The following is a 25037-nucleotide window of genomic DNA, read 5'->3' as shown; positions in this document are numbered from 1 at the left end:
TGCAATCAGAAGATAAACATCTAAAACCATAATCTCCGGAAATATTTCATTCATTGTGGTTATTCGTACCACACCACACCCCCTCCTGCAAGGTCTAAATGAGCAACTATTTTCGCATTTTACGGTTAACGTGTCATTGAAAATAACATGTTTTATATTGTTTGCACTGCAATAATTGCATTAGTGTTTGCTCCTGTCTGTATCCCCTAGAAGCTGTTATGACCTGCGGCGATGCAGCAACCACGTCCTAGACAATTCTCATTAAAACCGAAACCATTCTAAGAGAAAAAACAGAAATGCTTTACACATATGTGTGACCTAAAATATTGGAGTAATTGGGAGTAACAGTCATGTCGCTCATTGTTGCCACTGAGCTGGAAGCAGTGTCACCACGTGACTCCTCTAGTGAGAGCCTGCTGTTTGTTCAGCCAGAGAGGCAGAGAAGAAGAAAAATGGCGGCTCTAGGCGAACCCAAACGGGACGCCGGGCTAACATTTTGAGCTTTCACACCCGAAAAGACACAGGGGCTTCACGGGGTAACCGCACCGCCTGAATCCTCACCGGTCCAGCTTTGCAGGGTGCTGTTTTCGCTCACGCCGGCGGTGGCTACATAAACGCAAAAATTGGCAAAGTAACATAATAGGTTTCGCTTATCATGAGAGGGAAGAGGGGCAGGCCGCCCAAACCGCTACAAGCCGAAGAGCCGTCCCCAGCCACGGCCCGGGGCTTGCGACCAAGGAGGAATTTGAAGCCCAGGCTAAGGGACAGCGGGGATGAGGATATCGAGAGCCCCACAAGGGAGACCACCAAGTCGGCTAAAAAGAGGAAAAGGGGATCCGTCACGTCAACCCGGGGCAGGGGACGAGGTAGAGGTGGCGGCGGTGGCAGAGGAGGCAGAGGAGGTCGTGGAGGCAGACGGACGCCTGCCTCCAAAACAGTGGTGTACGACGACCACGAGAGCGAGGAGGAGGACGATGCTGTCAGTTTGAGGTCGGAGGAGGACGAGTTTATCGAGGAAGAACCTCAGTCCGAGGAGGATGAGGCCCTCAAAGAGGATTCTGACTGTCTTGAAGATGATGTGCTGGACGACGAGGAGGAGGATGATGCCAGCTACTGTACAGAGAGTAGCTTTCGGAGTCAGAGCACACACGCCAGCACACCGGGTAAATTAACGCGATGATCAGGCGGTTGTACATACATTCCAGGTGTTGGAAAATACACCCCCAAATGCAGCTGATGTTGTTGCTTATGATTGTTTTTGGTCAACGCAGGAAGCACTAAGGTTATTGTTCAAAATGGAGAATGCACAGTGTATGAACACAGGCCGCAGACATTAAGGCTACTGCAGGTGGATTGAATCGGTAGCTGTATTACTAGCTTACCTGCTTGCAATCACCGTTTGTCAACACATCTCAGAGCACGCCTTTTAAATATTTCACACATGGTTTAAGAACAACCACGAGTGCCCCTAACTCGAATTAATATTCACTTGCATTTAAGTCAATAACCTAGCTGCCAGCGTGCTAACGTTAGCAAGTGAAATTAGCTCATGCTGCCAACAGTCATCCTGAAGTCTCTTTTAATTTGATAACGGCAACTTTACGTATTTGTAGCTGCCCTCAACACTCGGTTCTCTTTGGTGAAGACAAAAAAGTTTTTTTATGTGTGAAGCTAATTAAGAAAAGAGAAAAGATCTAGCTAACTAACTTAGCTTGGCTAGCACGTCTGTCATTTTTTTGATCTCTCCATCAGCTTTCAACTGTTTCAACCCTACAATTCACCACTCCAGAACTATTCACAAAGGGACAGCTAATGTCCTTCACGGTGCAACGCCAGAAAAGAGGCCTGACACACTTTTTAACCTTAGTAGCCAACTGGACAACTAATGTTTTCTTACATGCAGGAGGAGGAAGAGGAGGCAGCCACATTTAGCTAATGACACTGGCCATGTGTTGAATTTGCTCAGCCAAACTTTAAGACACAAGTTTCCCAAACGGTCCTTCAAGATTTATCCTTTTCACTTTATGGGCTTTAATATATTGATTTTTTTCTCTGAGTGGTTCTGGCAAGGTATTTGCACCTGTAGGGTTCAAAATAACATGAAGCACTCCTGCATTTATTAATGATGTGTGATATATCCAGCTGTATAATGGAGATATTCATATATCAGAGATGGTTATTGATATACAGTACTGTAGAAGAGCTGAGTGATCAAATACCACAGTATTTTAACCCGGTGCCTCAAAACCAACTATGTGACATTGTGACTCAGCCCTTTTATACAACCATAAAAATGATTTTTACAAGATTTTTCCTCTGCTGTTGCTTATGGATCAAAGCTATATTTTTAGGGTTTACTAATTTAACTTGTGTTGTCCTACAGGGAAGAAAAAAGTACGGGCTCCGCGACCTCGTACTCCCATTCTCGAGGAGAAGGAGATTCCTCCTCTTGTGCTTCCTGACACCTCTGAGGACCTTCTCGTGTCTAATGAGGAGCTGCTTAATGCATCCTCCATCTACGAGGTGCTACGGAACTTTAGTACTGTGCTGCGTCTCTCTCCTTTCCGCTTTGAGGACTTCTGTGCCGCGCTGGTAGGCCAGGAGCAGTGTACTTTAATAGCTGAGACCCATATTTCCCTTTTGAAGGCCATCTTGCGTGAGGAGGACTCTTCCAACACTACCTTTGGCCCTGCTGACCTCAAGGACAGTGTCAACTCCACTCTGTACTTTATAGACGGCATGACTTGGCCTGAGGTATTGCGAGCGTATTGTGAGAGCGACCGGGAGTACCATCGTGTCCTACCATATCAGGAGGTGGATGAGTATCCCTACGGTCCGCTTCGAAGTAAGATCAAGGTGCTACAGTTTTTGGTGGACCAGTTTCTTACAACCAACATCGCTCGTGACGAGCTGATGTCTGACGGCAGTATGCAGTATGACGACCACTGCCGTGTGTGCCACCGCCTGGGTGACCTGCTGTGCTGTGAGACCTGCTCGGCGGTCTACCACCTGGAATGTGTGAAACCACCCCTGGAGGAAGTTCCAGAGGACGAGTGGCAGTGTGAGATTTGTGTGGCACACAAGGTGCCTGGTGTCACAGACTGTGTGACAGAGGCACAAAAGAACAGACCCTACATCCGCCAGGAGCCCATTGGATATGACCGCCACCAGAGGAAATACTGGTTCCTAAACAGAAGGATTATTGTGTAAGTTAGGACTCTCACTGCCTTTCTGTTCCACTAGAATTGCCTTTTATTCAATTGCCTAACAGATTCCAGTGAATGTGCTTTAATTTAGCACCACAAATGAAAGGCAATAGGAAATATTTCATTATTTGTGTTTAACAGAGATGCGTAATCTTAATTTCAAGTGTGGCTTTGTCATGGTAGCAGCTAAGAGGTGCAGCCACTACAGGACAACATACGTATTAGCTCTATACAGATGTTACCATTATATACATTCAAAACAAAAAGAAGGAAAATCACAGTGGTGTCCAGCTGGCAACTTTTTTTTTTCTTTTTTCTTTTTAACACAAAGATATCTTACAAACTGTTTACGTGCTTTATAAAGCAGTGTGTGCAGGTACCCCGAAGTACATTACAGCATTTGTTTGAGAAGAGATTTTAGAAGAGACATGCCACCCAGACCCCTTCTCTTTACTGGCGGTGATGCTCCTCCTGATTGCCTCCTCACCTGCAAGCTTAGACTTTACATACAAGAGGCTTTTAATATTTTTGAGTTGGGTGAGGGGGAAGAAAGAGGCTCTCCGTGCATGAGTCGAGCTGTTGTGCACCAACAGAATGTTAATGAGTAGATGAGCAGTGTGCCAGAGTCACAGTTTAACCTGCCCTTGATACTCACCATTATCTTGAACCTCATTATCTTTCTTCACAAATGACTGTTATCATTCTCTGTGAATCAGCTTGTTATTGCTTTTGAGTTCCAGTACAGAAATTGTTTTTTTTTTTTTTTTCCCAGCTACCTTGTACCCTATCATTTATGTATGTGAACACAGTGCGGTTTATCTAGTCCAACCAAAAATCCCAAAGAATAGAGGAGAATATTTCACTGACAACAGTTAAAAGGGTATTTTAACAACATCAATGAATTATTTAGGACTTTAGTGTCTTAGTGAACACGTCTAATTGTCTTGTAAACTAATGTGGTTTGTTCTGATATTTAAGTCTATCTAAGAACCTTCCCTGTTCTCATTCCCCCAGTGAGGAGGACGGGGAGCATGAGAAGAAAAAGATCTGGTACTATAGCACCAAGGCACAGCTGGAGGAGCTCATGGAGTGCCTGGATAAGGAATACTGGGAGATGGATCTCTGTGTCACCCTGGAGGAGATGAAGGAGGAAGTGCAAGCTCACATGGCCATCACAGAGGACCTTACCAACAAAGCCCGAGGAAACAATAAAGCCTACCTCACTGCTGTCAACGGTACTGATGTTGTCTTCAGTTCGCAAAATAGAGATACTCGTGAACCTTGTAGTAGTGTAACCATGTTCTGGTACTTGTGTGAAGGTAACACGGGCAAATGGCTGATCTGACAATGAGTGTGACTCAAGCTGTTTGTGTCCTGCACACTTACTTTCAGTCTGTCTAAGCTTCAGATAATGTAGTTCCCCCTCAGCCTCAGGCAGCGGTGCTCTGCTACGATGACAGTTGACTAAGAAATGAAAGGTGCTACCTTTTCTTCCTGCTTCGTGCCTGCTCATACATCAAGCAACTGTTTCCCCCCTCTGCCTCCCTCCAAGGAGACCAAGTGGTTTTAAAACTTTTAACTTACTTTGCCAGCGGTTTCCGTTAGCGTTTGACATGCTGTCATATACAACGGTTTTCCTGTGTTAGTCACTGAACTGCCTAATTTCAGTGCATAAAGACAGTGTGGTACTGTGTTTTAGTATGTTGCCTGTGGTATTTTGTTAAAAAATGAACACGTTTTCTGCAGTCTGAAATGGAAGAAAAGATGTTATAAAGCCACTGCAATGTTTTTGTTTATGTTTGTATGTTATGCTGGTATAATTCATCTGTTAAAAGCCCACAGCTGCTTCAGCACAGTGAGTTTGTTCCTTTAAGCTGGTTGGGACTCAAGTGTTTCTCTCCCAATGACAGCTGTAGTAGAGAAATGTACTTCTCTGGAGGCTTTGGCCATCTGAGACAATGAAATCTGCCCTGTCGTGGATGTGTGGATGGGAATAGTTTCTTTACTAGCATCTAGGTTCACAGTCTTACTCTATTATTATCTATTAATTTATCTACAACTTGTAAGATCAGGTAGTCAGACGTGTTATAAAATGAGTATGTGATGCTCCAGTTCCCTGGCTAGGATACTTCTTTCAAATATATTTTGTAGAACTGAAACAATTTTTAGCATCCCTGTGATGATAATTGTCAATCACCTCACTGAACATCCATTTGTTTTGGATGAATGGTGGAACAAAACAAGAAATTTTAAGATGCCACTTTTTCACCCCTTTTTTTCTGACGTTTTATACACAAAATGGTTAATGATTTACTTAAATCTTAACCAAATACTGTATTCTTCCTCATGTATTTTTTCATGGAAATGAAAAAAAAATTTGGTGCAAAATTTTTATTTGCTATGTTATGATCTCATCCTAACCTAGAAAAATAAGTTGTTCAAGGTGGCGCATTTTGTTAAAATCCTACCAGCTACTGCCCATGTCCTTTATGATGTTGCATGGATATGTAATTACTGCCTTTGCTTTAAAAAAAATGAACATGTTATCCTTTTCTCTGTAGAGATGATCATGGAGCGTGTGAAGGTCAGGCGGGAGGCACAGGAAGCAAAGAGTCGAGTAGGGGACGCCAAGCAGGAAGCAGAAACGGGCTGTGTTAAGACAGCGGAGGACGAGCTCACCTTGCAGCTTGGCGAGGACAAAGACACCGAGTCCAAGGAGGATGCTAGTTCACAAGGTGAAAATGAACTTTCTATCCAGTATTCTTTCTGCCAGTTCTCTCCTACATACCATTTGTAAACAGAAGACATACTGGTAACAGGAGATGATGTTTTCCCACAAGATGCAAATTAAAGAGCTGTCGTTACACAGTATAGTGCACTATGTCAGTGATGTGTCTACAGCAGTATCAAGAAATGTAGCTCTGCCTGACTTGCTGATAAACACTATTATGACTCTGCCGGTGCTCTTCGACCCTGTGTATGTATGTCATATGACAGCAGCCGTGGTTCCCCCTGCTGCAGAGGGGAGCTCTGCGTCCAATCCCGACCCCGGCTCAGATGCACCTAAAACGGAATCCCTTGAACTTAACAATGTAACGCAGCCTGCTCAAGAGGCCGGGGAGTCACCTCCTTCGACAAAGTGGGAAAGAACAGGTACTAGGAGAGCGAGATGCCTCCGTAGGCATCATCTCTGCATCTCTAGCCATTCAACTCATCCTTACGCTTGACACTGTGCTGCTGGGCTGCACATCCATTTTCATCTGTCTGCTTGTCTCTGCTGGCGGCCGCTAACCATATCATATCGTTTTCGCCAGGCCTGTTTGCCTCGTTGGATGCGAGAGTGGCTATGCTGATTTGTTTTCTGTTTCTATATGTTTGTAATTTTATAGTCTTCTCTCCTTTTGTTTTAGAGACTGAGTTGTTTTTTCGGTATTTGGTCTTGAGGAGGTATGTTTCTGGATAAACCTGGCATAACATGGAGATGAGCGTAGATGTCCCAGTGATTTGAATTTAGACTGCTCGGATGATCTTTTCTTATACTTCTGCAATGTCTGTAAGGTTATAGATATCGTTCTAATATTCTGTCTGACAAACCAATCTGACCAGGCGTGGGGGTTTTAGCATCATTTGTTGCTATGCTACTCACAAATACTGTATTGTTGTTCTCAGTTTGCTTTTGTTGAGTTTCTGCTTATTGGTTTGGCTGGCTTGCTGATGCATGGAGTCCTTGTATTTTGCTGTGTGTCTCTCACCTTGTTATATTACATATTATAATTCTTCCTCAGCTGAATGTCTGAGCTGAAATTCATCCTGGTGTGAACGGCACTTTGAGGGTCCGTGTACTTCTACCTGGACAAAAATAACAGTTCAAACAAAGCAATCTTAGCTGGCCATTAAGTCTTCCTTTCTTTGAATGGATCAGCCAAAACTTTGTAGCTCTTACAACTCACAATTAATGGAGTGATCCTTTTTGAAAACATCATAGATATTGAGAAGATGCTTTCTTTATTTAATTATTCCTTGCTTCTCCCATTGCAGGCCATTTTGTGCCGTTTGTTTTGACCTACTCTAATCATTAAACCTTAGCTGTTGCCATCAGTAGCTAAATGTTCAGTTTATTTCTGGTGCATTCATTTCTTTTCTCTTGTTGTCTCCTGCACTCCTGATCTTGAAAAGCACGCTTTTGGCACAGTGCTAGACAGCTTCCCTGGCAGCAGCTACCACGCCACGTCTGCCACAACCAGCTCCTTATTCTCATTCCAATTTATGGGCTTTTGGGTGGGTTCCTGTTGCTCAGACAAAAGACTCTCTGCCTGGAAGCCCCACCTGCTACCTCATCAACAAAGAGACACATATATATGCAGGACCCTTTTCCCCAACAACTAACACAAGCCGGTGTCTTAATTTGGTCTTGCTGCAAGTGCACAGCGTGTTTTGGATTTGTGTAGCCTTCCCTGTCCAAGATGAGTTTGGTTTTCTAGGATTTATTGAACTGATGAAGCACTTAAAGACTTGTTTTTTGTTGGGCATATGCAAATTTCAAGAGTTAAAACCATTGAACAAGGTCTGTCGAGCTACATTGAGAATTTCCTAATTTCAGAGGTTGAATATGCATTAATTGAAGTTGTTGTAATTGTTTGTGTTCACACAGCTGCCATCTTTTCTTAAAGTATAGAGCCTGTAATTATTGTCAGTTTAACTCCTTGCATCCCTAACTTTTTTTTTTCCCTCAGATGACGATGTGAAAACCGAGTCTAGCAGTGAAGACAAGCACCCTGACGGGTCACAGGCTCTAACGCAAGATTCGCCTCAGCAGCAGTCTTCTCAGCCAGAGGCGAGTAGTGGCGGCAACCAGGTTTCTGGATGCGGGAGCCTCAGGAGACCAGAACAGCCTGACGTGGCTGATCGGTCCTCACAGTCCTCTTTTACCAGCCAAGATGGGACAGGTAAACATCAATGAGTCTCATTGGTGTTCACCACCAAGACAGGGATTTTGGAAAGAGTTCAGTTAGGCCAAATTGTCTCTCAAAGTCTGAGAGTTTGAATCAGTGCTATGTTTGTTATGCGCTCATAGTGTCATGTTCTGTCTGGATCACAGATGAGTACAATGAAAGGGTCAAGAGTGATAGAGGGAGAGCAGCAGGACGGGAATCAAATGACCAAACGCCCAGAGGCAGCAAAGAGGTGAGGCGTGCGTGTGGTTTTTCAAACTGCAGTCTAGAACAAAAACATTATCAACAGTTATTTTAATTATTTCTGACAGAATTCAGTTTAAAAATGCAGAAATATTTTCACCCATATATGTACTTGGCTAAATAAAACAAACTTTTATTTTTAAGTCCTGTATTTAGTTGAATGTAACACCTCCTCTCATGTTTCAGTCATCTCCTGTACGCTCTGACGGTGACACGTCGCGCCTCAGCTTCCTCAAAAGGGACCTGACCGTGAATTTGAACAACTTGTTCAAATTGGGCCAGGAGGGTAAATACAGGGTTTACCACAACCAGTACAGCACCAACGTCCTGGCCCTAAACAAGCATCAGCACCGCGAGGACCACGACAAGAGACGTCACCTCTCCCACAAGTTCAGCCTGACCACCGCGTCCGAGTTCAAATGGAACGGCTCCATCTACGGCTCGCGGAGCCTGACTGTCTCCACCCTGCGTCTCACCATCATCCAGCTGGAGACCAACGTCCCTGGACCTTTTATGCATCCGAACTGGGCATCTCACAGGTACAACACCGATTACGTTATTGAGGAGCTCTTTGGGAATTATGTGTTGTGTTGTCTGCATATCGGCGCCCTCTGAGCTAGTAAGCAGGGACTGATACAGACTTGGTGACATGGTGACTTACCAAGTGCTTTCAGACTAATAAATGAGAGGTTATTTATACATTCATTTTACTATGAAGTGCAGCCAAATTTCTGTCAAAGTTATCGTCCCACCATAGTTGTATTTGATGGGTTATGCTTGCATTAATCTGGCATGAAGTTCCTCTAACTGTCGTGTGGTTAAACAAATAGTTTGACTGTTAGGAAATGTTCTTAGTCAGTTTCTTGCTGAGGGTTAGACATGAAGCCAGACTCTGGCCAAAGGTAACAAATTCTGCCTACCAGCAACTCTTAAGCTCATTGATTAACATCTTTTTAAATCCATACTAATAGTGAAATGTAAATTGTCAAATTGTATTTTTTTAAATTGTGGTTTAAGTGCTAAACTATTCCTTGGACAGAGCCAGGCTAGCTGGTTCCTGTCTTTTTCCGCCTTGGTGCTAAGATAAACTGACAAACTCCTGGTACTTGTTTTAACCTCCTTATCTGATATTTTCTTACAAATATACAGTTGTGCTATTGTTCTATAAATTTTGTCTCTGGTTTGTCTAGGACCAATTGGAACAAAGCAGTCCAGATGTGCAGCAAAGCAAGGGAATTTGCTTTGGCCTTGGCCATATTGGAGTGTGCCATCAAACCAGTGGTCATGCTGCCTGTATGGAAGGATTCTCTTGGACACACAAGGTAAAGGGGAAAACACACTGACATTAGTGGGCTTTCCAAAAGAGTAACAGCACTACAGCAGTGATTTCCTCTTTTTGGTAGGCACTAGTTGGCCAAACAAGCCACACACTCAATAACTTTTTTCCATACTGCCTGTGCACCTTACATCTTAGTTATGTACTGTACTTTGTTGTTTCAGGCTACACCGCATGACCTCCATGGAGCGGGAGGAGAAAGAGAAGGTGAAAAGGCGAGAGAAGAAACTGGAGGATGAGGAGACACTGCAACAGGCCACGTGGGTGAAGTACACCATCCCCATCAAGCACCAGGTAAACCAGCAACATCTTTCATCCGCCATCTGGCTTATCCTGTGGCCACAGAGGAGAATCCAGAGCAGTGGTTCCCAATCTTTTCTTTAACACTACTAATTTTGGATATTGTTAAAATAGTTTTTCATGCAGTTGAACCAAACCTTTAGTTTGGTTATGAAATATCATCCATTTATTTCTTATTTTTTGCTAAATATTTCAGCTCTTTCTTCATTACGTTAGCTGCCTGTTTAAACCTTTGCCACCTGTTGCTCAAATCACAAAGTTATCATAATCATGTGTCTAAATCATAATAATGAAAAAAATTACCCAGGCAACCCACTGAGGTACAAGTCCACCTGCTGGGGAATCGCTGACCTCGTGCTTTAAAATGTCAGAGCAGTGATGTATTAGTATAGTGTTGTTATTTCCATAGAGCCTACACTTGGTGTGAGGTATTGATATTAAAGGGACAGTTCTGTTTTTCTTTAATGGGTTTATATGAGATGTGTATTCTGCCAAGTTTGGCACACAGCAGGGGTGCTGGGTAGGAAACTAAGGAATGTACGGCTGTAGACAGGGTCAGCAGACAAAGGGATTTTATTAAGATAATTCTGTATTGACCTTCAGAGGGGAAATTATAGCCATCTATAACAAAGGCCCACCTAACCAAAAACACAAGAAAATCAGTTTAAGTGTATGTGTTTACCTTGTGGTCAGTTAGCCTTTTCTGACAGGAACTGAAGCTGTTGCATTGCTCTCTCCAACAGCACCACACTCCTGTGACAGAAATTCCCTCATCATTTCACCGCAGAACACTATTTCTGGTCTTTGACTGCCTTGAGGAGTTTACTGGTTTGTGTTATTGTGTGACTTTGGTGTTTTTAAAGGGTTAGTTTAGAATCACCAAAGTCACACAAATAGACTGACCAATCAGGTCAGTGTTAGACCACAAACTCATGTGTTCTGTGACATAAAATGTTTGTCAAAAGAGTCTGGTGGCTTGGAAGGGATCTCTGATGGATGTAATGGCTTCAGTTCTCCATCAGAAATCTAAAGCAGTGAAAACATTCTAAATATAACATGCACTTAAACTGATATTTAATTTTTTATGTGGGCCTTTTTTAGCCACCTAAAACCACCTTTATCTGCTGGCCCCGGTGAACAGCAGTAGATTCCTTAGCTTCTGTGCCTGTACTCTGGTCAGCTTCTCCACACTGGGGGCATGCTGACTGCCATCTACAGCAGGGAATACACAGTACCTGACACAGCACCACGTAAAAAACCCAAACTATTGGTTTAAGATGTCTTTTTATGTCTTTACGGCTGCGTTACGGTGGGTATTTGCAACTTTAACATGTAAAAATACCGTCTGAAATGACCGTCACTCTTCATCTGAGACTTGTGTGTTTTCCTATCAAGGTGTGGAAGCAGAAGGGGGAGGAGTACAGAGTGACTGGGTACGGCGGATGGATCTGGGTCAGTAAGACTCGAGTGCCGCGGTTTGTGCCAAAGCTACCAGGGAACACTAACGCAAACTACCGCAAAGAACTGGAGGGTAAGCATTAAACTTGCGTAATCCTCCTGCTGCTGCTGACATGCTTGCCTCATGTTCTGATTGTTTTTGTTTTTTGTTTTTCCACCGCTGTCTTCACAGCAGCTAAAATCAGCAAGGAAAATGCAACAGCTTGCACAAATAAGTCACAAGCGTTGATGGAGGCTGAGAAGCAGACTACTCAAAACACAGCGGATGGGGACAGTGAACGAACCATCACTGCGTCACCCGAGAGCACTTCATTAGAGGGCTGTAAACCTCAGACCTCTATAGAGGAAGAAAAAGCTACTGAAGAGGAGCAGAGAACGAAAACAGAAGAGGAGAAAGAAGATGAAAAAATGGAAGTTGACTCCTGCCCAGAAGCTGCTGCTTCAAGTGATGAGCAAGGTTATTGTTTGAAGTGAATTTGTCTCTCCTTTGTCTTTGGATTTTGCTTGAGGCTGTATGTATGAGTGAGTAAATGTTTCCACTATCCACTCTTTGTCTCTTTGTTGCAGATACAGCTGGAAACAAAGGCCCTTGCTCACCCTCTGTGCTGCCTGTGATGGAGGAACCAGTCCAGAAAGTTGAACAACCCCGGAGGGAGGAGACAGCTGCATCGAAGCCCTACTACGATGTTGTGAATGTCAGCGAGGGCTTCCAGCTGCGGACAGCTTTTAAGAAGAAGGTAAAGCCCTCCAAACTTGATGGGCTTTTAGAGCGCCGGGTAAAACAGTTCACCTTGGAGGAGAAGCAGAGGCTGGAGCGGGTGAGACAGGCAATGCTGCTGTCAAAAATGGCTACCACAAAGCTTGCTTGTGCTGTTAAGACCGAAGGATCTACGTTAGGTAAACAGCAACCTGCTGCAGCTCCATGTGTAAAAGAAGAGAAGGAGGAGAACCTTCAAGTGAAAGACCACGTGGTTAAAAAGCTTGACTTCGAGCAGGACCAGACGGAGATGAAGGCAGACAACTTGGATGTCAAATCAGACACCACAACACCCAACCACAGCAAACAGATGGAGGTAACTGCTGTGCAAGGGAATGGTGGGGAGGCCTTAGCTCACAGAGAGATTAATGGAGGACCCCTAGCGAGCACTGAGCTCAACAGCAAAAACAATTGTGTGTCAGATGCAATAGAAAGCAAAGACAAAACACAGAAACCAGAGGTGGCTCGTGTAGGCGAAAACGCTAAGAAACGCGGGTATGAGGAAATTGAACAAGGCAGTGGACAGAGCGATACGGAGAATATGGAGGTGGACCAAAGCAAGACCAGTCCAGTGCAGGTGAACGGCAGAGCCGGGGTTGCCCCCCCTGCAGACTCGAATGCCAACTCAGACCCAGCCAGACAAGTCCAAGGTGAGATTAAAGAGCTTCAGAAAGAGCCTGTGAAGTCTCTGATGAATGGAAACCTCTCTCAAAACGATGTGTCTGGCATATGTCATCCACCTCCTCTGAAAGTCCCAAAACTGGAGAACCACGTGGCTGATAAAGGAGACTCTCTCAATAAGAATGAGGATGTGGCCACGAACAGCGAGGGTACAGCACCCGCTAAGCCTCCATCTGCAAGCCCTTCTTGCCTGAATAACAAAAGTAATGACAATAACATTAGCAGTGAAGGTTTGAAGACTACCACAGAGTTTCAAAATACGCTTCAGTCTGATGTGATGTCTGAAGCTGCAAATAACGCAGTCTCCTCTGTTACCACCTCCACCACCACCCAGCCCAACTCCATGGCAGTTGTCTCTCAGAAGGCCAAAGTTCCAGTCACTGACACCAAGATGGGCACTTCTGGTTCAACAGCAACCAGTTCCATGACGATCAGTAAAGAGTATTCCACCAGAGACAGAGTCAGCCTTCTCAAGTTCTCAAAATCCAAAAAAGCACGCTCAGGCACAGCCCTGCCATCCTACCGCAAGTTTGTGACCAAGAGTAGCAAGAAAAGCATCTTTATCCTGCCGAATGATGACCTGAAGAGGCTGGCGAGGAGGGCGAGCATCAGAGAAGTGCCCATCTTCAACTACAACGCCAAGCCCGCCCCGGATATATGGCCCTACCCCTCACCTCGGCCCACTTTTGGGATCACATGGAGGTCAGTAACACATTTAGAACTTTTTACTCATTGTTTAGGATATTTCAACGTTACATTGGCACTTGAAGTAAAGATTTAGAATAGCCAGGTGAAAATCTTCTTACAAATATTTTTGAACAATATCATATTTGATATTCCAACTTCAGTGAGGACACTAACAAACGTCAGTGCTGTTTGTTGTAGTGTCACGATATAAGGGTGTAAGGATACAGATACAGTAAATTCAGATGTTGTTGGAGACATAACTTCCTGCTGCTGGTACAAATAACTCAAGTTTATGTCTGGGTCCCCTTCAGGTACCGTCTCCAGACTGTGAAGTCGCTGGCAGGGGTCAGTCTGATGCTTAGGCTGCTGTGGGCCTGCCTTAGGTGGGACGACATGGCCGTGAAGCCCTCTCCTACTGCAGGGACTACTCGAAAAGGTGAGAAAATGCTGTACCCTTCTTCACCTGTACGGGTCTCTTGCTTCTTGTTGGGCATGTTCTCTGTACCATCTTACAATAGTGTCTATTTTTGTTCAGAGATGCACCTACTTCTCTTACCTGTTCTTCTGTCTCTGTCAACAAAACATTATTGTCTCCACCTTCCAGTTGCATGGACAACTATGTGACTATTAAGAGTTGCCATTTTAAATAATCGTGCTCATGTTGGATTGTTGCCACAGAAACCACGGACACAGACGTCATTACAACAGAGATTATAAAACGAAGGGACGTAGGGCCTTACGGTATTCGCTCTGAATACTGCATCAGGAAGATCATCTGTCCTCTTGGAAACAGAGACACTCCCAAAGGTAGAAAATAAAAAAACTGCAAGTTTGAAGAATGACCATTATTTTGGCAACAGTTACGACGATAATGAATAATTTGTCTTTTTCTTGTGAATAGAAACCCCCACTCCGCAGAGGAAAGGCCTGCGATCGAGCGCCTTGAGGCCCAAGAAGCAGGAGCCAGCAAAGCTGTCTGGGCCTATTGCTGTGGAGACTTGGGTGCCTGAAGAGGACCTGGAGCTGTGGGAGATCAGGGCCTTTGCAGAAAGGTGAGAAACGCACAGCCAGTCTCCCCAAGGCAAACATCGTTGTTTTACAGAATACTGAATTCTTCTGACAGAGCACTGATTCACCACATTGTCACATTTTTCATTGGAAATGCAGAATCGAGAGGGAGAAGTCACAGGGTCTTGATCCCTCCAAGAGTGGCAGCAGTCTGAAGACGGCAGAGGATGTTAAAGCCCAGTTGGAGAATCAGCTGAAACAGGCCAGACTGGCTGCCCAGCAGGTGGGAACACTGTACACCACATACACATGGGTTAAAAGTCTTTCTGATTTAGTATGAGCATGTTTAAGTTTCAGTTGGATGGGAGGTCAACATACTCATTCTATACCTAAAACATTCTAACATCCTGTTATAGAAACGTCTGGAGCAGCAGAGACCGGGTACGCCTGCTGCTACGTCCACACCAACCACCACCACCTCTGCCAGCACTCTCAGCACCCCGGTGTCCATGGGCCAGAGGACAAGTCAAGTCACATCTGGAGCCAAGATGGTCCTCGCCTCCAAACTGGGCTCTCCAGTTTCTTTCCAGCAAGACAAAAACTTCCATCAGTCTTTTGCTTCCTGGGTCAAGCAGGGTCAGACCAACAACAGCTCAGGTAAGCCAGTCTAAGACAAGGAGGATCTTCAGCCCATCTGTATATGAATTGGAATGGTTTCGAGTTGTGTGCCTTTTCATCCATCGTATTCCTTTACATACAGTCAGACAAAGGATTTTGTCGCTAGAGAGATTTTTGTTTTTATTTTTTTATTTTTAAATTGTTCTTTGACCACCATCAGTTTGTAAGAAGTTAATCACTGGCATGACTTTTTCAACTTTTTTTTTTTTCTTTTCTTTTTTTTTTTTTTTGGTCTGTCAATTTCCTGCATTGGTAAATGTGATCAGCATGATGCCAAAATGACTTTGTGGCTTGTGGTGTCCACTTACAATCCATTTAAAACTGGATTTAAATTTCTTCAGATCCTAAAGGGCTACATGAGTGCCTGTGTGTCATCAGAATATCAGAATATAAACACATGGCGAAGGCCATGATCCCAAATTGATTATCAGCCCCCTTTGTTGACTCAAACCTTCCAGTGGACACCGCAGCTGTAGACTGGCTGTCGTGGTGGCCCTTACGGGTATGCGTGACTGTAGGTGGCGTGGTGTGTCTTGCAGCCTCCAGTGGCTCGGTGGCCACCGTGGCTAGCAGCATTACCACTTCAGAGCAACCCTTCCAGATCACTGGCAGCCCAGTGACTGTGGCTGGCCAAGTCCTCGCCGCCAAACTTCCGCTGCCCGCAAACAGCAAGATTGTCACACTCAACATGCCCACCACACAAGGAGGTAGGGAGCACAAGTATCATCCATTTCCACTGGTTTGGATTTATACTTGCCAAAATGGATGGAAGAGTGTATTGCGGGAGGCACAGTTGAGCGTGGATGCTGCCAGTGTTTGTTTTTTTTGTTTGTTTTTTGTTTTTTGGTTTGTTTTTTATACATTAGATGAAGGAGCTTCTTTGGTTAAAAATGTAAAGTTTTTGTCTCAGCTTTTTTCCAAGTTGTGTATAAACTACTCTTATCCGATGAGCTGAAGCTTTTTCAGCTGCTTTAGTGAACATTCTTAAACTCACACAGTGCATGTCTCGCCACTGCTTGACAAGCTTTACTGCATGTACCTGCAGCATGTTTACTTCTTTCCTAATGTAATAATTCCTCCCAACAGGTGTAGTCCAGCAGAAAGTCTTGGGCATATTCCCTTCTGGGCCCCCTGCAAACCTGAGAACATACAGCACACTGCATCCCACGACTGGCAACATCAACCTTCGAGCCACCACCTCTGCCTCAACTACCCTGCAACAGGTTTTTTGTCTTTCACTCTCCTTTTCGCTAAAATAGGGAAAATGTTAATCATGACGATTGATGATTTTATATTTGCCTTTGTGTTCCAGGCCATCACAACTGGAGGCCAAACACAGCCGAACACGGCATTGAGCCAATCACCTACCCCGTCTACCTCTGTGGGCCCAGCGATTGTCAGAGGTCCAGCGTTGGCTCAACAAGGTATTCTGTTCAACTGCTCATTTCCAGTTTGCAAATGTATGTCTTCAACATAACAGTTTTAAAAAAAAAAAATACTCCCTCTTCATTCCCTCCAGGCCAACCTCAGCAGGCTGTGACCCAGACAAGCCATGGCCTGCCCGGATCCACAGCTGTGCCTGGATCTACACCAGTACAGACGACTGCAGCTCAGAGACCAGCGGGCGCTGCACCAACACCTCAAGTGGCCACCACAGCACCTGGACAGTCACCTGTAGCTTCCTCCCAAGCCAACAGACCACAGCAGGGTCAAGTTAAACTCACTATGGCACAGCTAATGCAGCTAACACAGGGGGCTCAGGTGAGAGCATATTTTTATATCTATATAGATACATATATATCTAATAACTTTGTTTTGAATAGCATAGAGGAAATTTAAAATTGTATTACTATTAGCTGAAGGCAAGATTTCTTTTATCTCCAACATTACAGGGTGGAAACCCAGGTCTGACGGTGGTGATCCAGGGTCAGGGCCAGACCCAGGGACAGTTGCAAATCATCCCACAGGGTGTAACAGTCATCCCTGGTCCTGGTCAGCAGCTAATGCAGGCAGCTATGCCCAATGGTCAGGTCCAGCGCTTCCTCTTCACTCCTATGCCCCCATCCTCATCAGCTTCCACTTCAGCATCCACTGTTGCTTCCCCTACAAAGCCCACCATAGCTCAGACCCCTCAGTCTCAAGGTCCAGCCCAAGTCCAGACGGCTCCCTCAGCCCTAGCCCAAACCCAGATGGCTACCCCTGTACCTGCTCCAGCACATGTTGCAGCCCCAGCTCCAACACAAATGCCACGTTTGGCCCCCATGCCAGCTTCAGTCCCTGTGCAAACCCACGTTTCATGCACTACCCCATTATCAGTCTCTGCACAATCACAAACATCCACTCCTGTGTCTGCCCTTCCAGTCCAGGCCTCGACACAAGTTTCATCTCCCACGCCAGCCTCTGTCCCTGCACAACCCCAAGTGGCAAGACCTGTGCTTGCCACAGCCCAAAATGCAGTCTCAGCCATGGTACAAAACCAAGCCTCCACCCTTTCACCAAACTCTTTCCTTTCTCAAACCCAAAGTGCAGGTTCTCTACCTGTCCCAGGACAAGTTGCACCTCAGTCCCATACCCAGACATATGCCTTCAGTGCTACCCCAGCCTCAGCTCCTCTTCAAATGCACATCACTGCTCCTGCCCCTGCTTTAGCCCCTGTCTCAGGCCCATCGACCTCAGCCCAAATTCCCATATCTGCCTCTCTTCCCTCACCTGTCCAAGTTCCCACTCCTGCTCTTGCCCCTGTCTCTGCTCCTGTCATTGCTGTTGTGTCCACCCAAATTGCTTCCCCATCCCCAGCCAAAGCTCTAACCCAAATCCAAGCCACGGCTCCCCTTCATGCTGCTGTGGCCAATGCTGTTGTCACTCCAGTAACGGCCACCTCCACAACACCTTCAGTACCAGGTAACGAAATCCACCACACTTCCCACACATCAGTACCATCCTTTTTCAGTCATTTAAGGGCCTAATCATTTTAAATACATTGCTTCTCTTTAATTCTCCCTCCTGTTATAGCTCTGACAGAGCAGAGGGCAGCTCAGCCGCAGGTCTGGATTCCGGCCTCATCTCAAGCCCAGACTCCAGGTCAGCCCGCTCAGCTAGCTGCAGCTCCCATTCAGTCATCTGCCCTGGCCACTTTGCCAGCCTCTGCACCTGCATCAGTCTCTACACATTCACCCATTTCTCCTCTGCCTCAAGCATCCCTTCCTCCTCAAGCTCAAGTACAAGTCCAGCACAATCCAGTTGTGTCTCCAATTCCAGTCTCAACAGTGCAGGTTCATATGAAGGGATTACCAGTCTCTTCTGTTGTTACCACTGTGAGACCTACGCAGCCACAGCTCCAGCCCCAAAACCACACTCAGCTTCAACCCCAGCGTCAAGCCCAAATCTGTGCACAGATTCAGGTCCAGCCCTTCAGCCAAGTCCAACAAATGCCACACATTCAGGCTCAGGCGCATCTCCAGGCCCAAGCACAAGCCCAAAACCACTCCCAGGTCCGTGTTCAGCTGCAAACTCAGCAACCAGCCCCGGCCCAAGTACAGCCACTTAGTCAAAATCAACCTCAGGTGCAGTTTCAGTCCCAAACCCCAAACCAACCATTACCCCAGGTCCAGGCCCCAGCCCAGGCCCAGCTGCAGTCCAGGGTCCAATCTCAGTACCACACCCAGGTACAAGCTCAAAACCAGCCCCAGGCTCAGCAGCAGCCTCAAGTTCAACCTCAACCCCAGGTGCAGTCTCAGGCCCATACTCAGCTACAGCCCCAGATCCAAACCCAACTCCATCCCCAGGTGCAGGTCCAGTTCCAGCAACAGAGCCAGGGTCAGCCGCAACCTCAGGCCCCACAGCAACCCCAGATCCACACTCAGCCACAGGTCCAAACACAGCCCCAGTTTCAGGTGCAGTCACCACAGCAGGTCCAGCAACAGCTTCAGGTCCAAGCCCAGCCCCAAGTCCAAGCCAAACTACAAGTCCAGTTCCAGCCTCAGAACCAAACTCCAATTCAAGCGCAGCCTCAGCTTCAGGTCCAGTCTCCAATCAGACATCAGCTTATCACAGTGCCGGGCCTCCAGCAGCCAGTCCAGCTACTTTCTGCTCTGCCACCGCATGTTGCTGCCCAGATCCAAGCCCAGATCCAGGCACAGGCACAGCAGCAGGGTGGCGCAGTTCCCCAGCAGATCAAACTACAGCTGCCTATCCAGATCCAGCAGACAGGGGGGCAAATTCAGGCCCACCAGATCCAGAACATGGTGACAATACAGGCACCAGCAAGCGTCCAGGAGCAGCTCCAGAGGATGCAACAGCAGCAGCAGCAGCAGCAGCAACAACAACAACAAGTACAGCAACTACAACAACAGAAACCAAAGAAGAAGAAACACCATGAGGCTAAAAGGGACCAGAAAGAGCAGAACCTGCAGGCTGTTAGCCATGGCGATGGCAACCAAAAACAGGTGTGACTCAAAGGACAATTCACAGTGATTTAATTTCTTACAACATCTAGAGAAAGCAAATGTTATAGCTTAAATTTTTTTGTTCTCAGGGAGTAGTGAAGCAGAATGTTACAGCAGAACAGCTGAAACAGAGGAAGACCCTGGCTGCAGCTGAGCGAGAGGAGAATCAGAGGTTTGGCTCTTCGTAATAATGGAATTGTGGAGCTTTAGGACAGATATTAATATATCCTGCTGATGATTATTTTCATGTTATTCACTGCATTTACCTTTAGTGTTGTTGTCCATATATCCTGGTACAATTCCTCTGAACTGCTTTGCTGTCTTTCGTTTTCAGAATGATTGTGTGCAACCAGGTGATGAAGTTCATCCTTGACAAGATTGAGAAGGACGAGAAGCAGGCAGCTAAGAAGCGAAAGAAGGAGGAGGTGGTGGAGCAGAAACGCTCCAAACAGAATGCCACCAAGCTGACTGCACTGCTGTACAAGCACAAAGAACAGCTGAAGGCTGAGATCCTGAAGAAGAGGGCCCTGCTGGACAAGGAACTGCAGCTTCAAGTACAGGTTAGTACATGGTCTGCCTTCACTATGATGGTCATGTATAGATCATAAGAGTCAAGATATCTGAGAATCATTCTTTGTTTTTTGTCCTTCTCAGGAGGAGCTGAGGCGGGACATAGCCAGGCTACAGAAAGAGAAGGAAAAAGCGAGAGCTGCTATCACCCAGGCTGCTGCAGCAACGGTCAAGGCAGCCGCTTCCCACTCCTCCCATCCCTCTCACTCTACACATTCCTCCCACAGTGCGCACACAGGGCCTTCACCTTCCTCATCCCATAAACGTAAGCGGGAAGAAGAGAAAGAGAAAGACAGAAACAGAGACAGGGACAGGCATCACGAGAAAGACAAGAAACGAGACAGGGATAAGGACAGAGACAGACATAGAGACCGAGATAGGGACAGAAACGGGGATCGAGAGAGGGAGAAGGACCGAGAGCGGGACAGACATAGGGACAGGGACAAAGACAAGGACAGAGATTCCAGCTCTTCAAAACACAAGAAGAAAAAGAAGTTCTCTTCTACCTCAAAGGAACACAAGAAGGACAGCAAATTGTACTGTATCTGCAAAACCCCCTACGACGAGTCAAAGTAAGCTCCATGGAAGAACTTCAACTACTGCGTTTACATTTCCACATGCCACTGTAGTGCACACTGAACTGACTCATGGTGCTGACGATTTCAGCGGGATGAAAATGAAAATGATCTGTTTCTCTCAGGTTTTACATAGGGTGCGACCTGTGCTCCAACTGGTTCCATGGTGCATGTGTTGGTATCACGGAGAAAGAGGCTAAGAAGCTGGAGGACTTTGTGTGTAATGACTGCAAACGTGGTCAGGAGGGAGGAACCAATGAGGAGTTATACTGCATCTGCCGGACACCATATGATGAATCACAGTATGACTCCTTATATTAAATTACATTACATTGAACCTGTCAGTCAAGTGTAAACCTTAACAGTGTTGTAAGAAGCATGTAATTTATGTTTTTATTTTCTTCCACATATACAACCTTCCCTTTTGTGTATTCAATATACACCCACAGGTTTTACATAGGCTGCGACCGCTGCCAGAACTGGTACCACGGGCGCTGTGTGGGCATCCTGCAGAGTGAGGCCAATCACATCGATGTGTACGTCTGCCCGCAGTGTCAGTCAACAGAAGATGCCATGACCGTCCTCACGCCGCTCACTGACAAAGACTATGAGGGGTTGAAAAGAATATTACGCTCGTTACAGGTATGGAACCTATGCATGTATGACTATCTGTACACACACACGATTTTGACATAAGTATCCAGACACACTTCTTTATGGGGTTAATTTGTCAGGGGTTGGGCTGAGCCCTTTACTTTCGGTGAAAGGAAATCTTAATGCTACAGCATACCAAGACATTTTGGACAATGCTATGCTTCCAACTTTGTGGTAACAGTTTGGGGAAGGTCCTTTTCTATTCTAGCGTTACTGTGACCTGACCTCACTATCGCTCTACTGCATGAATGGGCAAAAATTCCTACTGAAACACTCCAAAATGTTGTGGAAGAGTGTAAGCTGCAAAACTGTCTGTATTTAGAATGTGGTGACATTCAAGTTCCTGTTGGTGTAATGGTCAGGTGTCTAAAAAAGAAGAAAACAGTTACAATTAAAGTATTAAAACACTGTAAATTGATAATACATAAACTTAAATTGCTTTGTCACTCACACTCAGCAAAGTCTTTAATGATGTTAAGACCACATGATCTTAAATGGCACAATCAGACTTTTGAAGGCATATCTACTTCTTTGACTCTTAATTCACCAGGCAGAGCCCTCAGTAGCTACACTTCTAGCTACACAGTAGGCTTCCCCGACGTGTAGATCCATAAAGGCAGAAAAGCTCAGATAATGTAACAGTTTGAAAGGGGGTGTACTGGTTTGTGGTGTAGTGTTTTAAAGTCTTTAAGATGAAACAAACAGTATCCATTGTACCCTATCACATCCAAAGCTTATTCAGCATCCAATGATGCAGCTGTTATTTTTTTCAGATCCAAGCACACTGCAAGAAATTTTGCAAATTTATAGTCTTTTCCTGGTTTGGTGTTCTTAGTACTCTGTTTTTATTATCTTTTCTTGTTTCAGTCTCACAAGATGGCATGGCCTTTCCTGGAACCAGTGGATCCCCATGACGCACCTGATTATTATCGCGTAATAAAGGAGCCGATGGGTAAGAAAGAAAAATTATAGCAGTTGTCGAATGACTTTTGACTTTTTTCAACCCAGGAAACTGACTGCCTCCCATTGTGAAAGCCACTGGATGTGAATACTGATGAAGTAATCCAGATTTAAAAAAAAAAAAAAGATATTCATGCTTTACAAATTTCTCTTTTCCCTTGTAGATTTTTCAACAATGGAAACCCGTTTGCAAAAGCGACATTACCACAAGCTCACCGAGTTTGTGGCCGATGTGACCAAAATCTTTGACAACTGCCGCTATTACAACCCCAATGACACGCCGTTCTTTCAGTGTGCCGAGGTGCTTGAAGCTTTCTTTGTACAGAAGCTTAAAGGTTTCAAAGCGAGCAGGTAAGACGAGGTGCTCCCACTACTGCCGACCTCAAGGTTCCCAACTTTCTCTTTCCTTTTCCATTCTTGTTTTCATGCTTTGAAGGTTTGGCTCTGGCCACACTGGCTGTCATGTCGGTTTCATTTGTGCTTTTTTTTTTTTCAATTATGCTTCTCATTGGCTTTTAACTGTTGTTTCTACCACTAGCATGTGTAGCAAGTGTTATTTAACAGTAGAATGTGCTTTTCTTGTAGAGTAGTCTTGTCTTTAGCTGTCACTGCTTCGAAGGGTTGCTTGGCCGTACTGAGACCAACAGAGCTGGCAAACTTTAAGGCATTAGTGTCCGATGTCTTAACAGAACTTTGTGCCATGTTACATCTGTATCGTGTTTCATCTTGCATTTGTGTCTGTTCACGTTTGCTGCATGCCTTTGATTTATGCCATCCCATTTTCTTCTTTCTTACAGATTGTCAGATTCTTAAGTGGGCCAGTCTGGATGGACTGGATGCTGGGGTCTCTAGTAATAATGACATGGAAACTTTCCTATTTCCAGAACAGCAAAAATTATAATAATAATGTTAATTAAAAATAGAACATCACAAGAACACACAAACACCAAATGTGCTTTCGTGTAAATGCCACCAGTTCAACATTTTCAGTAACCATTATGATATTCAGTTTAGTTATAAAATGGCAGCCATGTTGACATATGTTCATCATGTAATTGAGGGACATGCTTTCTTCTCCTCACTTAAATCTAAATCTGGCCTTTTCTAATGAGTTAAAAGTGTAGTTAGAATGTTTTCAGTGGGATTTTAAATCCATTTTAGTTTCTAACTTTGGTTTACATTCTCTTAGACATCAGAGTTGGACTGGATTATGTGTTGACCTTACCGGGTGTAAGAAAAAATGTATATAAAGCTGCATATTTTATTATACAGAGGTATTTATGAGAAGTTTTGTATGTTGCGTCCGTTCTGAGTTTAACTGGTTGAGGGTGGTTGTCTTGAATGTACATGCTTTTTTATTGTGTACAGTGGTTGTAAGGTATGTCTGACTCTGTATTTCAATGTTTTAAATAATAATGAAACAAATCATTTTAGATAGTATTATTTTATTAAAATAAAATGTTCTACAAAGAATGAGGAATTTTGACCTGATTTGGCTCTTCACTCAACATAGTTTGTAGTTGTGCACGATTGTAACAAAGGCCTTCCCGCTAAATTACACCAACATGGCTGCAGGATCCTCTGCCGACCCCTGTGCATCCTCTGTCTGTCTGTTGAGATGTCGCAACAAGAAGTATAATGCGAAGGGCTCTCAACTTTCCCCTCTCTCCGCACTCTGTAGGTCTCATAACAACAAGCTACAGTGTTCTTCAGCCTCTTAGAAAGCACCGCACATTGCTCAGACAGAATGCACTTGCCAAGAAATATGGCTTTTCTGAACTGTAACTCTGTGACGAGACTCTTCTGCCTCATCCTGTTTGGGATCTGCTCCTCTGACTGTTGGTGCAATCAGCACTGCTGCTTTCACAGAATTGTCCGAGCAGAGCTGCCTTCTGCCTGTTTTAGCTCTAAGGGACCTATTTGGACCTGGCCTTCGTCAGTGCGACTGTACTGAGGAGCATGAACAACTGAGGCATTTCAGAAGAACGTTTACCTCGAAGAAAAGACTCTTAAGGAGCCCACATATTTCCATGTTCTTTATTTTTATTTTTTTTTTTATTCCAGTTTTTTTTCTTGTTAAAAATCACTCAGGCCATCTTTGTGGTCATCATGTGAAATGAGAAATAGGAAATCGAATACTGACGTACAATGGCTGAGTTTTACTGAGCATAACGTATCAAGAGTTTTGTGTCTAAATTCAGATATCGCAGTGGAACAACTTTTTTTCTCCCATTTCCACTCATTGTTTAGTCTGAAGTGGCATGAAAGACAGTTGTACTTAATATCTGGACACCAGTAGTCTGCTTGGTTAAACTTCTGTAATTTACTGAAAGTATGGTAATAAGCTACTGTAAATGGATTGCTCTGCAATACTGACTGACAGAGAAGGATTAAACAGTGTATTTGAAGGTTCCTGCCCTGTTTGTAAAAATTTGTCAGATTTTGACTGGATTTCTTTTCCTTTTTTTGTATTACATCTGAAGAAATATTGATGTATATGGAACGTAATAAAATAGAAAACACTGAT

General features: G+C 44.8%; 1 protein-coding gene across 7 annotated transcripts; it reads left to right on the top strand.

Moving 5' to 3' along the window:
* Positions 1-366: 366 nt before the first annotated feature.
* Positions 367-25037, top strand: LOC124072878 (nucleosome-remodeling factor subunit BPTF-like). Of its 7 annotated transcripts, none has more exons than XM_046414625.1 (32): positions 367-1163; positions 2384-3206; positions 4221-4441; positions 5768-5941; positions 6228-6359; positions 7940-8152; positions 8305-8390; positions 8588-8940; positions 9592-9723; positions 9902-10031; positions 11433-11568; positions 11668-11952; positions 12063-13635; positions 13932-14056; positions 14299-14427; positions 14522-14672; positions 14788-14911; positions 15045-15285; positions 15846-16013; positions 16393-16529; positions 16619-16730; positions 16826-17067; positions 17199-18207; positions 18319-19751; positions 19841-19923; positions 20086-20311; positions 20406-20893; positions 21022-21198; positions 21346-21538; positions 22418-22502; positions 22675-22861; positions 24192-25037. In XM_046414625.1, exons 1-32 carry the CDS (start codon positions 656-658, stop codon positions 24229-24231), a joined length of 10116 nt encoding a protein of 3371 aa, XP_046270581.1. In that variant the 5' UTR covers positions 367-655; the 3' UTR covers positions 24232-25037. The 7 variants fall into 7 exon arrangements, with proteins under 7 accessions (XP_046270581.1, XP_046270578.1, XP_046270577.1 ...); XM_046414622.1 differs by having other exon boundaries at positions 6207-6359; XM_046414621.1 differs by having other exon boundaries at positions 6204-6359; positions 11671-11952.

Source organism: Scatophagus argus, chromosome 16 (genome assembly GCF_020382885.2).
Source record: "Scatophagus argus isolate fScaArg1 chromosome 16, fScaArg1.pri, whole genome shotgun sequence".
In the NCBI taxonomy this organism is placed as follows: domain Eukaryota; kingdom Metazoa; phylum Chordata; class Actinopteri; family Scatophagidae; genus Scatophagus; species Scatophagus argus.
The sequence above is the reverse complement of the archived record's forward strand: the minus strand, read 5'-3'. Positions and strand labels throughout refer to the sequence as shown.

Excerpts from the sequence above, each read along its gene's own strand:
- LOC124072878 (XM_046414620.1), top strand. The coding sequence starts at position 656 with ATGAGAGGGAAGAGGGGCAGGCCGCCCAAACCGCTACAAGCCGAAGAG. Across the intron at positions 13,636-13,931 it reads ACTTTTGGGATCACATGGAG|GTACCGTCTCCAGACTGTGA; the intron begins GTCAGTAACACA and ends GGTCCCCTTCAG. Across the intron at positions 14,673-14,787 it reads ATCAGGGCCTTTGCAGAAAG|AATCGAGAGGGAGAAGTCAC; the intron begins GTGAGAAACGCA and ends TTGGAAATGCAG.